This window comes from Trachurus trachurus (assembly GCF_905171665.1).
Source record: "Trachurus trachurus genome assembly, chromosome: 5".
Lineage (NCBI taxonomy): Eukaryota > Metazoa > Chordata > Actinopteri > Carangiformes > Carangidae > Trachurus > Trachurus trachurus.
This window is the reverse complement of record NC_139896.1, coordinates 643,825-656,148: the sequence shown is the minus strand read 5'-3', so window position 1 is coordinate 656,148 and position 12,324 is coordinate 643,825. Positions and strand designations below refer to the sequence as shown.

The window sequence follows — 12,324 nt, the reverse complement described above, 5'->3', positions numbered from 1 at the left end:
TGTATCACATCTCACTGAGACGGTCTGAGTCCTGGTGGCTGGAGAAGAGGAGGGACAACGTCCAGCTGCTCTGTGACCTCGCTGACCAACGGCTGCTGCACTCGCTGCATCCAGAGCTGCAGTGCATGCTGGGAAGGCCCCCAACGCCCCCCAACGCCCTGCAGCGTGGACGGACCGGGAAGACGTAGCAGCGAGTTACTGATGAGCTGCAAGCTTTAATCTGGTACGGTGACATTCATGTCTGAGCTGTGCACTGTCCCTTTAAATTAAATAATGTACAGTAAGATGGTACAACAATAATATTCTATAATAATAAATCCTATTTTCTTTGTTTTAATCCACTTACAACAGAACACGAGGAGTTGTAGGAGTTTTCCCAGTTGTAAATGTGGTTACAGGTGATAACTGAATGACCGACGTCCCACGTCCGTCTGTCCCACGGTCCTGAACGCCTCTCACTGTCCTCTGGCTCTTATTGGTCCAACATCTCTATTGCCTTCATATTGTTGCCATAGAAACCTTTCAACTAATCTCCTTTTAACTTTGAGTATTTTATTCTGTTCTTACGTCCTTTATGTTCTATTTTCTTGGCGGACGCATGGCGAGGCTTCTTTATTTATATACCAAGGCAACTCAACGTGCTTCACATCAAGACTAAACATTTAAAAACAACAGCATAAAAACAACACACACAGAGTTAAAAGCAGGAGCAAAGAAGAATTAAAAAAAGTAGAATAAAAGAAAACAGATAAAGTTTAAAGTTGTTAAAAAGAGCTCAGCTATAAGCACATGAAAAGAGAAATGTTTCTAACCTGGATTTAAATCTTCAGTTATATAATGTAAGAAATGCACTAAGATGATTCCTCTCCAACCCTCAAAGTTTCCACTGATCAGATTTGATCGTTTCTACAAAGATGAACTTCTAGTGGTCGTATTGTTCTAGATGTTGGTTTCCAATACCTTCAGGTTTGGATGAATTCTCTAAAGGGAACTATTGATTGGTTTGGTTTGACCCTTGTAGCAACAAAAAACGTAATAACAGCCAATAACGTAATAATTTTGACCATTTTAAATGTAATAAAGCCAATAATGTAATAAAACTTTTGAGCCAATGATGTAATAACTTTTTGCCAATAATGTAATAAGTTATTACATTATTGGCTGGTAATAACTGGTGTCGATAATGTAATAATACATAAATATGACTGCAGTTCTTGGAAATAAAAGGTTTTTTTTTGCAGTTTTTGTGCAGTTTGCTAATCAAAAATAGGTAAGTGGATGACTACCCTATAACCCTAACCCTTGGACAAATGATGGCTAAATATTTTAATTTAAAAAAATCCATGGTAAAACCAAATCAACGCCACATTGCTCCTCCGAGCCATGCTGGGATTATCACATTTCCAATGGTTTGTCTGAGGCAGGAAGTTATACATGACTGAAACATAAACTGGCTGCAGACACCATTCAATACACAAGTTTGGTTATGTTTTGGAGGTTGTTGATAGCCTACAATGCTTACTTACTACAAACATATCATTAAGCATGGTAGAAGTGAGAGAGAGAAAGAGAGGTGAAAGATACATATCTTGGATGAATAAATATGACGACTATGTCATCCACTATACCTATTTTTGATTAGCAAACTGCACAAAAAAACCTTTTATTTCAAAGAACTGCAGTCATATTTATGTATTATTACATTATTGGCACCAGTTATTACATTTTCAAAGGTTTTTTTAATACTAGGCCAATAATGTAATAACTTGTTACAGTATTGGCAAAATGTTATTACGTTATTGGTTGCTACAGACCCTGTAGAACATTAAATGTGTCTGTCTCAGTAAATCTATATGTGTGTGTCTGAGTGTGTAGGTGTGTAAGTGTGTGTGTAGCTGGTATGTGTAGGTGCAGGTACATGTGAGGCCTGTGGGCATGCACGTGTGTGTGTGTGTATGTGCATATATGTGCATATAGGTGTAAATATTCCACTGGTGTTGCTGCTCTTTCACTTATTCTCATTCATTCTCCTGTTCTGTTTGTTTTCTGTGTTTTCTTTTCTTTTCTTTTCTCTCGCTCTTTTCTTTTCTTTGGGAATACAAGGAGGAAAAAACATATAAAATACAAAATAATAATAATAATGTGACGGTGGCGTGCGAGAAGATATTGGGGAGATTAAATTGTGAAAATGATACAATAAAAGAAAAATGAGATAGTTGTGGTTGACAGATGTGTTAACTTGCCTGCCTGTCTTATTTTTAGTTAATTTATTTTCAGATTTTTCATTTTATTTTATTTTATTTTTTTTTTTACTACTATTACTAATTTTGACCTCCATTCTGTCTGTTTTGTTTGATGTTTGTTTGTCTGTTGCAATAATGAAAATATAATAAAAACTTTGAATTATAAAAAAAAAGAATAATAATGTAACTGCTCATTTTTCTTAGGATGATGAAATGTATTTTCTTCCAGCAGCAGCGTTGTTATCCCAATGTGTGTGTGTGTGTGTGTGTGTGTGTGTGTGTGTGTGTGTGTGTGTGTGTGTGTGTGTGTGTGTGTGTGTGTCAGCAGATGGGGCAGCGTTAAGAGTCTCAGTGAAACTGGGTCAAGCTTCAGAAGATTTATGATCTTTAAAAACTGAACTGAGCTCCGATACGAAGCGTCCACATGTTGACGTGTCTCTGTCTGTCTCTTTGTGATGTCATCGACCTGCTGCCATGGCAACCTCCAGCTGTGGCCACATGTTGCACCTGCCAGACAGAAACATGTTGTTACACACCAGGATGGGAAATAATACAAACACTTTGAAATAGTTTGATGAATAAGTTTAGTTTAGTTTAGTTTATTTAGCACACTTTTAAATGAATGGTGCACGGAGGGAACGAAGCCGATTGGCTCGTACAGAAGTTCCTCCCCCATAACACATTACAACAAGACACATTTCTATGGCTGACAAATAATAGTTCAACATTTTTGTCAAATTGTCCCATTGCCATAATCCCTATAGTCATAGCAGTAGGTTCGTTACCTTTAATTGTCGGTGCAAGCTGTTTTTAGAACGGCGGAGCAGAGCCGTGAGCTGCTCAGAGCTACGCTACGGAGGCTCATTATGGGATTTCTTGGTTTCCCTCATCATCAAACTCATCAAATACACAATCCAACAACTCCACAACGCTCTGGTGGACAAGTTGTGAGCTGCACATTCACCACGCTATGAGATAATAACACAACGTTACCACACAGAGTTGTTTTAGAGGGAAATACAGAGACTGATGATGAAAAACTGTCCCTGAAGGCAACGTGCATCAGTGGTTTTACATGAATTTCCCTCTAAAACAACTCTGTGTGGTAACGTTGTGTTATTATCTCATATTACACGGCTCTATTGAATGCTGCTCTCTGATTGGTCCAGCGCTGCGTTCTGTTATTTCTGTATAACGGACCGTCGTCATGTATAACAGACCGTTGCTAGGGACGCCGCTCTGATCAGCGCAGCACAGAAAAGAGAAACTATGCAGGATATTTACCTTGTGTTTCATTTTTACCGTCATTAAACAGCGTCGGACTAATAGCGATGTTAGATAAATCACTTGTAACTTGTTACAAGAGGAGTGGAGGCTCCTCCACATCGCTGCTGGAAACCAAACCTGCATCAGAGCCTCTGACCCGGTGTCACAGCTCTCCTCTCGTCTCGGTGGCACCGCGACTCTGCGACACAAACGCACCCGTAAACAGTAAAGTTAATCTCTTGTTTATGACAGATACGACTACACACAATACACACATCATAACACGTGTATGGTAATCCATCGATCCACTGATTGATTATCAAAGGCTTAAAATGCACGAACGGGAGGAGGCTCAGCAAAACAGCGGAAGTGACCGGTCTTGCAGATTCGCTAAATGTAATTTTAAATCGATGAAAGTCGTATTTTGATCAACATTATGTTTCAAATTAATTATTTCACTCGTAAGCCGTGTAATAAGCGGGATAATGTATAGTTGGTCGGTTGTTATGGAGAAATAAACCCCTTCATGTTGAATGAAACCCCTCCGCTTCGCGTCGGGGTTCCATACAACCTGTCGGGGTTTATTTCTCCATAACAACCGACCAACTATACATTATCCCTTACATAGCGTGGTGAATGTGCAGCTCACAACTTGTCCACCAGAGCGTTGTGGAGTTGTTGGATTGTGTATTTGATGAGTTTGATGATGAGGGAAACCAAGAAATCCCATAATGAGCCTCCGTAGCGTAGCTCTGAGCAGCTCACGGCTCTGCTCCACCGTTCTAAAAACAGCTTGCACTGACAATTAAAGGTAACGAACCTACTGCTATGACTATAGGGATTATGGCAGTGGGCCAGTTTGACTAAATGTTGAACTATCCCTTTAACACTGATAAACATCACATTAAACATGAATTTACACAAGATAGGAAATCATCAAGTTTCATTGATCACGTGTCCATGAAGTCAGAAGACATCTCCATAGCAACGGGACGATGAGCAATGGGGGTCGTTGACTCTGGGTCAGCAGGCCACTCTGACTTATTTCTGCTCTTAGGTCTCTTTAATTAGTTAAGTCTTCGCTGGCGAGCAAAGTGGATTAAAACTTCTTCTGAGCCTTTCACACAGATGCAGAGAGATGATTGGCCAACACACAAACACACAAACACACAAACACACTGACTGCTGCTGCTTGTAAACACATCTCATCCAGTCCAGTGTCGGTGGAGCAGAGCGTGTTAGTCCTTTAGACTTCTAGTCCGCGGTTTCTCCTGGTTTTCCCTGTTAAAAGGGTTTTCCATGGAGTTTTTCCTCTTTTCCTTTTTCCTAAAAAAGTAGAATAAAAGAAAATAGATCAAGTTTAAAGTTGTTTAAAAGAGCTCAGCTATAAGCACGTAACAAGAGAAATGTTTCTAACCTGGATTTAAATCTTCAGTCATACTAGCGTGTGTAAACACACAAACACACTGACTGCTGCTGCTTGTAAACACATCTCATCCAGTCCAGTGTCGGTGGAGCAGAGCGCGTTAGTCCTTTAGTCCTCTAGTCCGCGGTTTCTCCTGGTTTTCCCTGTTAAAAGGGTTTTCCATGGAGTTTTTCCTCAGTGGATGTGAGGGTCTAAGGACAGAGGATGTTGTTATGATGGGATGTAAAGCCCTTTGAGACAAACTGGTGGTAAAAACGGGCTATACAGATAAAATTGCCTTGCCTTTATTCATCCCACGAAGGGGAAATTTGCACGTTACAGCAGCAGCAGCTACATAGAAACCATCACTCTGACACATGCTGAGCTGAGCAGCGGACAGCCGTGATGGGGAACTGCAGCGCGTCGACGCTGCAGCAGCTGCAGGACTGCGAGAGCCACCAGTGGTACAGGAAGTTCATGACCGAGTGTCCGTCCGGGCTGCTCACCTTCTACGAGTTCAAGAAGTTCTTCGGCCTGAGGAACCTGTCGGACACATCCAACGCCTACGTCCAGACCATGTTCACCACCTTCGACATGAACGACGTGAGATCTTTCTGTTTCTGTTGTTTTATAACAAAGGCAGCCCACTATCAGATTTTTCTACTTATTTTAAGTGAAAATCTGCTTGAAAGAAGTAAAAAGTGTCTAAAAACAAGCTGCTTTTAATATGATGAGTCTTATTTTAAGTAGAATGAGATTTGTATTGACTAGAAATAAGACAAATATTCTTGGTAAGATATTGAGTTTTTGCAGCGTAGTTGATAATGTCTAGAAACAGCCAAGAAATAACAATTAATTGTATCATGATGTCTAGAAATAGTCTACAGTATAACGGTCAGTTTCATAGTAATGCCAAGAATATTGATTGATTGTGTAGAAAGTTAGAAACAGCCCAGAAATAACGGTCAACTGCAGCGACTTGGTGGAGTTAGATTCTGGCTAAAGCATGAAGAGCATGTGTAATCTTTAGCCTTTATCTTTTGCATGACATTATTATGAGACTGACTGCTGTTTCTAGTCTATTTCTTGACATTATCACCTAATTAGCAGCCTGTAAATTGAAGGGTTACTGAGACAGTTACATTGTTTTACATCTATATCCTTTGCACAAAAACACAACGGGTTTAGGTTAAAAAATGTTTTTAAAAAGCTGATTTATCTGCAGGTGGAACATCAGTGAAAATGCTGCTGATATGAATCGTGACGGTCAAACTCATAATAAACCAATAATTAAGTAGAAGCTACAAGAATGATCGTTATCCTCATTCTCATCAGAGATTTAAACAAACATGTTCATTTGGCTGGTTTCACACCACTTCTATTAGCTTCATGTTACCTGGTCAAATCAAATTTAATACGAACAATGTGTTGCATGAGTGTGTGCGTGTGTTTGTGTTTGTGTGTGTGTGTGCGTGAACTGAGGAAACTGCTGATGTCGTCTCTATTAATAAGGAGCAGCTCAGCCTGTTACAGAAGGGGCTTTATCCCACTGACACCACTTAACTCAACTGACCTGCAACCTTATAAATAAACTGCTGCTCACACTGCAACAACTCTACATCTGTACAAGAATATTTTTCTTATTTCTTGTCAAAATGTCTCATTTCTAGTCAAAACTAATCTCTTATCACTTAAAATAAGACTCATCACATAAAAATGAACTTGTTTTTAGATCATTTTCACTTGTTTCAAACTAATTTTCATGTGAAATCAGTAGAAAAATCTGCCAGTGAAAGCAAGTTTTTTGTGTTTGTAATAAGAAAGAAAAACTTGCTCCACTATCAGATTTTTCTACTTATTTCAAGTGAAAATCTGCTTGAAAGAAGTAAAAAGTGTCTAAAAACAAGCTGCTTTTAATGTGATGAGTCAGTAGAATGAGATTTGTTTTGACTAGAAATAAGACAAATATTCTTGGTAAGAGTTTGAGTTTTTGCAGTGTAGCAGCTTTAATATATCAATACGACTGATTTAATCTTTGATCAGCAAAGCACTACGAGACATGGTGTGGGGGAGGCTTACAACTCTACGGCGTGCAGAGTGGCACAGGAAGAAGGGGAAAGAGAAGGCCCGGAGACGCAGTGCCTTCATTTCAAATCCATTCGGATTTACGAAGAAGCTGCTGGGGCAGAAACGCAGCGGCCACCTCGCCTGTCCTGTAGAGGAGATCGACCACTTCTTGGAAGACACCTACAGTGATAGTGGGAGGGAGCAAGACCTCGGCCAGTGCAACACCCTCATTTCCCCACCCAAACCCTCCATCCCCTTCAACATCAAAGAACCCACACTCAAGGAGGTGGAAGAGGTCATCAGGTCGGCCAGAGCTTCTGCAGCCCCGGGACAGAGCGGAGTACCATACAAGGTGTTCAAGCAGTATCCTAGGCTTCGGGAACATCTGTGGAAGATCTTGAAAGTGATCTGGAGGAAGGAGAAGGTGCCACAGCAGTGGAGGTTTGCAGAAGTGGCGTGGATCCCCAAAGAAGAAAATGCTAGCAACATCGAGCAATTCAGGACAATCTCACTCCTCTACGTAGAGTGCAAAATCTTCTTCAAGATCCTGGCTAACCGCCTCATCGAGTACCTCCTGAAGAACAGCTTCATAGACACGTCTGTGCAGAAGGGAGGCATCCCAGGCATGCCAGGCTGCATAGAACATACTGGTGTAGTAACCCAACCCAAGCAGTGCTTTGGCTAGACCTGGCTAACGCTTATGGTTAGATCCCGCACAAGCTGGTGGAAGCGGCCCTGACAAAATACCATGTCCCGGAGAAGATCCGAAACCTCATTTTCGACTACTATAACATCTCCTCCGGGTCGTGCACATCAGCTTGGCATCGTCTCGAGAAGGGCATCATTACTGGCTGTACGGTTTCCCTGTTTGCGCTAGCCATGACGATGCTGGTGAAGTCAGCGGAAGTGGAGTGCAGAGGTCCCTTGTCCAAATCTGGCACCCGACAACCTCCGATAAGGGCATATATGGATGACCTCACTGTAACAACAACGTCAGTGCCGGGGTGCAGGTGGATCCTGCAGGGCCTTGAAAGACTCATGTCGTGGGCAAGAATGAGTTTCAAGCCTGCCAAATCCAGGTCCCTTGTCCTCAAGAAAGGAAAGGTAACGGAGAAGTTCCGCTTCTTTCTGGGGGACTCCAAGATTCCATCCGTGTCCGAGAAGCCAGTGAGGAGTTTGGGGAAGCTCTTCACCAGCGAACTGAAGGATTCTGCATCCTGCCAGTCAACCGGTGAGGACATCAGCTCTTGGCTTTTGGCTGTGGACAGGTCAGGACTCCCCGGAAATTCAAAGCCTGGATCTACCAACATGGCATTCTGCCCAGGCTCCTCTGGCCTCTTTTGGTTTACGAAGTTCCTATTTCCACCGTGGAGAGCTTCGAAAGGAAGATCAACCATTTCCTGCGCAGATGGCTGGGCCTGCCTCGGTGTCTCAGCAGCATTGCCCTCTACGGGCGTAACACCATGCTGCAGATGCCATTCAGCAGTCTAGTGGAGGAGTTCAAGGTGACCAAGGCGAGAGAAGTCCTGCTGTTCAGAGACTCTGCTGATAGCAAAGTCTCTTCGGCGGGAGTGGAGGTCAGAACATGGAGGAAGTGGCGCGCCCAGGAAGCCGTCGACCGGGCGGAGGCAAGGCTGCGCCACAAGGCCCTGTTGGGGACGGTGGCTGTTGGGCGGGCCGGCCTAGGGTGCATCCCCACGCCATCACTCAGCAGAGCCAGGGGCAAGGAGAGGCGGACACTCATCCAGGCTGAGGTGCGGGCAGAAGAGGAGGAAATCCGCCTCAGCAGGATGGTGGGCATGGGCAAGCAGGGAGCCTGGACCAGGTGGGAACACACTTCTGGCCGGAAGATCTCGTGGGCTAATCTGTGGAGATCTGACCCACTCCGGGTCAAGTTCTTGGTTCAGTCTGTATATGACACCCTCCCGAGCCCTGCCAATCTGTTCACCTGGGGCCTGGGGGAGTCCCCTGCGTGCCAACTCTGCCAGAAGAAGGGATCTCTAGAGCATATCCTGAGCTGCTGTTCCAAGGCCTTGGGAGAGGGGCGGTATCGTTGGCGCCATGACCAGGTCCTGCGAGCAGTGGCAGATACCATCAGCAACGGCATCAGCTCCAGCAAATTCCACCAACCCACAACGGGCACCATCTCCTTTGTCCGCGCTGGGGAGAAGCCTCAGCCCTGTCGAAGAGCTCAGGGGGGGCTCCTCTCTACAGCAAGAGACTGGCAGCTCCTTGTCGACCTTGGAAAACAGCTAAAGTTCCCAGCCTGCATAACAACGACCACACTCAGGCCAGACTTGGTCCTGATGTCGGAGGCTACCAAGCAGGTGGTGGTGCTAGAGTTGACAGTCCCCTGGGAAGAGAGGATGGAGGAGGCGCAGGAGAGGAAAAGGGCCAAGTATGCTCCCCTGACGGAGGAGTGTCGGGGGCAGGGGTGGAGAGCCCGTTATGAGCCCTTTGAAGTAGGCTGCAGGGGCTTCGCAGGACGATCATTACATCGAGTCCTGGGGCTCTTGGGAATCTGTGGGCAGCAAAAAACGACGAGCCACCAAGAACATCTTAGAAGCTGCAGAGAAGGCTTCCCGGTGGCTCTGGATCAAGAGGGGGGATGTGTGGCGCAGCTAGCTACCTGGACACGAGTCGGGGGCTGATCACCTCCGGCTGGGTCGCCTGGAAGAGGGTGTCTGAAGATAAGACCCGAAACACCCAATGACACCAGGTCCTTCACTGACGACGTGTCCAGGTTGCACCGTGAGGTGTATAGCAAGACTGATTGATCAGCAAAGCAAAACAACTATATACTGTATATAATATATATATATAGTATATGTTGAGGTGTGTGATGGTCTGCTGGTAACCATGGTGACGGTGTTTTGCAGGACGGCTACATTGACTTCATGGAGTACGTGGCGGCGCTGAGTCTGGTGCTGAAGGCCGGCGTCCAGCAGAAGCTGCGTTGGTACTTTAAACTGTACGACATCGACGGCAGCGGCTGCATCGACCGCCAAGAGCTGCTGCTCATCGTCAAGGTGAGTGATGAAGAGCTGCTGCTCATCGTCAAGGTGAGTGATGAAGAGCTGCTGCTCATCGTCAAGGTGAGTGATGAAGAGCTGCTGCTCATCGTCAAGGTGAGTGATGAAGAGCTGCTGCTCATCGTCAAGGTGAGAGATGAAGAGCTGCTGCTCATCGTCAAGGTGAGAGATGAAGAGCTGCTGCTCATCGTCAAGGTGAGAGATGAAGAGCTGCTGCTCATCGTCAAGGTGAGTGATGAAGAGCTGCTGCTCATCGTCAAGGTGAGAGATGAAGAGCAGCTCTGCAGAGAATCAGCAGCACAACACAACATCACCAACTCCCGACCAGCAGCTGCAGCTCTGAACGACACCTTCACCTCTTGCTGCTGCAGAACACTGCAAAAACTCTACATCTGTCCAACAATATTTGTCTTATTTCTTGTCAAAATGTCTCATTTCTAGTCAAAACTAATCTCTTTCCACTTAAAATAAGACTCATCACCTAAAAATGAACTTGTTTTTAGATCATTTTCACTTGTTTCAAACTCATTTTCACTTGAAATAAGTAGAAAAATCTGCCAGTGAAAGCAAGTTTTTTGTGCTTGTAATAAGAAAGAAAAACTTGCTCCACTATCAGATTTTTCTACTTATTTCAACTGAAAATCTGCTTGAAAGAAGTAAAAAGTGTCTAAAAACAAGCTGCTTTTAATGTGATGAGTCTTATTTTAAGTAGAATGAGATTAGTTTTGACTAGAAATAAGACAAATATTCGGGTAAGATTGAGTTTTTGCAGTGTATTGGTGCTGTTGTGAGTGTGTGAATCAGTGACTGAATGATTGAATGTTGTGTGAGTGTTTTAGTATTTATTCTATTTCTATTCTCTTGTTTTTTATGAGTCTGTACCTGACTGTGCTCCTTAAATCTAGTTGTACACACGTGTACAATGACAATAAAGAATCTTGAACCTTGACCCTTGACCCCCCCTCTGGAGCTGCAGACGGAGACTGGTTCCCTGACGTGGCGCTGCCCCCTGCTGGCCGACGGCTGCAACACCTGATACCAGATCCCCTCTGACCCTCTAACAGATCTTCTCTCTCTCTCTCTGTCTCATCTTCAGTCTATTCGCGCCATCAACGGCGTTTCCCAGGAGATGTCGGCTGAGGACTTCGCCAACATGGTGTTCGACAAGATCGACATCAACGGAGACGGTGAAAAATAACGCTGTTAACGTAGTTTTCTTTACTTCTGGTGGCGGCGGACCAATAGTTCCCACTGTAGAGCTGTTAACCTACAGAAGAGCATTAGGGCCAACAACAGAGTTTTGTGTTTTTAAGATTCTGATATAAAAACTCAAAATTTCTGAGATAAAAACTCTCAGACTGTCTATCTCAGACAGATTCTGAGTTTTTAATCTCAGAATCTTAAAAACAAAAACAAAACTCCATTGGCCCTGATGCTCTTCTGTATTTCTTTGTGCCACATTTGTTCTTCACATGAGAGAAACCCTGTTAAAGGATTAGAGAAAACCAGTAAAATAGTCTTTGAATTGACTTTCTTTGTGTTTATTCTATATTAATTTGATGATTTTACATAGATAAATATTTGTTTTAAGCTTCAGTGTCAAGTGGACAAATGTAATGAATTCATTGATAAATGAATTGCATTTCATCCTGATGAATGCAGGCGAGCTGTCCTACGAGGAGTTCATGGACGGCGTCCAGAAGGACCAGATGCTGCTGCAGACGCTGACGGAGAGTCTGGACCTCACACACATCGTCCAGAAGATCCAGGGAGAGATCAGAGGCAGCGCCTAGCGGACACACACACACACACACACACACACACACACACACACACACACACACACTGGACTAAAGGAGTAAAGGACTGAAGCAGAGGTCTTCAACAGGGGGTCCGTGACCCCTAGGGGGTCCACAGAGGTGCTGCAGAGGGGTCATGAAACCTTTGGTTGATTATACAATTTTGTTTTTTATTCTAAGCATAAATGTGGAAACAAAAAAAAACAAACAAAGTCAATGTGAATAGCTTGTCTGAGTAGGCTATCATTCAGCTGAAAGACATTGTTGATAGCACTGGTATCAGTTAACAAGGTCTGTTTATAAATGGCAGCGGCACGACCATGAATATACAAACCTGTGTATTACTGTAATTGAATAGCTGGTGTTTGTACATGGTAGGCTACTAGGCCTAGTTTAATATAATACACCATTTTATAAATATTTGGGGGTCCCTGCTTCATCTCTCCATCAGTTTGGGGGTCCTTGGCCTGAAAGCCATGGACTAAAGGACTAAAGGACTAAAGGACTAAAAG

General features: G+C 43.8%; 1 protein-coding gene across 1 annotated transcript; it reads left to right on the top strand.

Moving 5' to 3' along the window:
- Window positions 1–5,319: 5,319 nt before the first annotated feature.
- Window positions 5,320–11,806, top strand: guca1ab.2 (guanylate cyclase activator 1Ab.2; the record flags this gene model as incomplete). The annotated part of the gene is made up of 4 exons (XM_083971185.1): window positions 5,320–5,517; window positions 9,861–10,010; window positions 11,110–11,200; window positions 11,676–11,806. 4 exons carry the CDS (start codon window positions 5,320–5,322, stop codon window positions 11,804–11,806), a joined length of 570 nt encoding a protein of 189 aa, XP_083827311.1.
- Window positions 11,807–12,324: the final 518 nt, after the last annotated feature.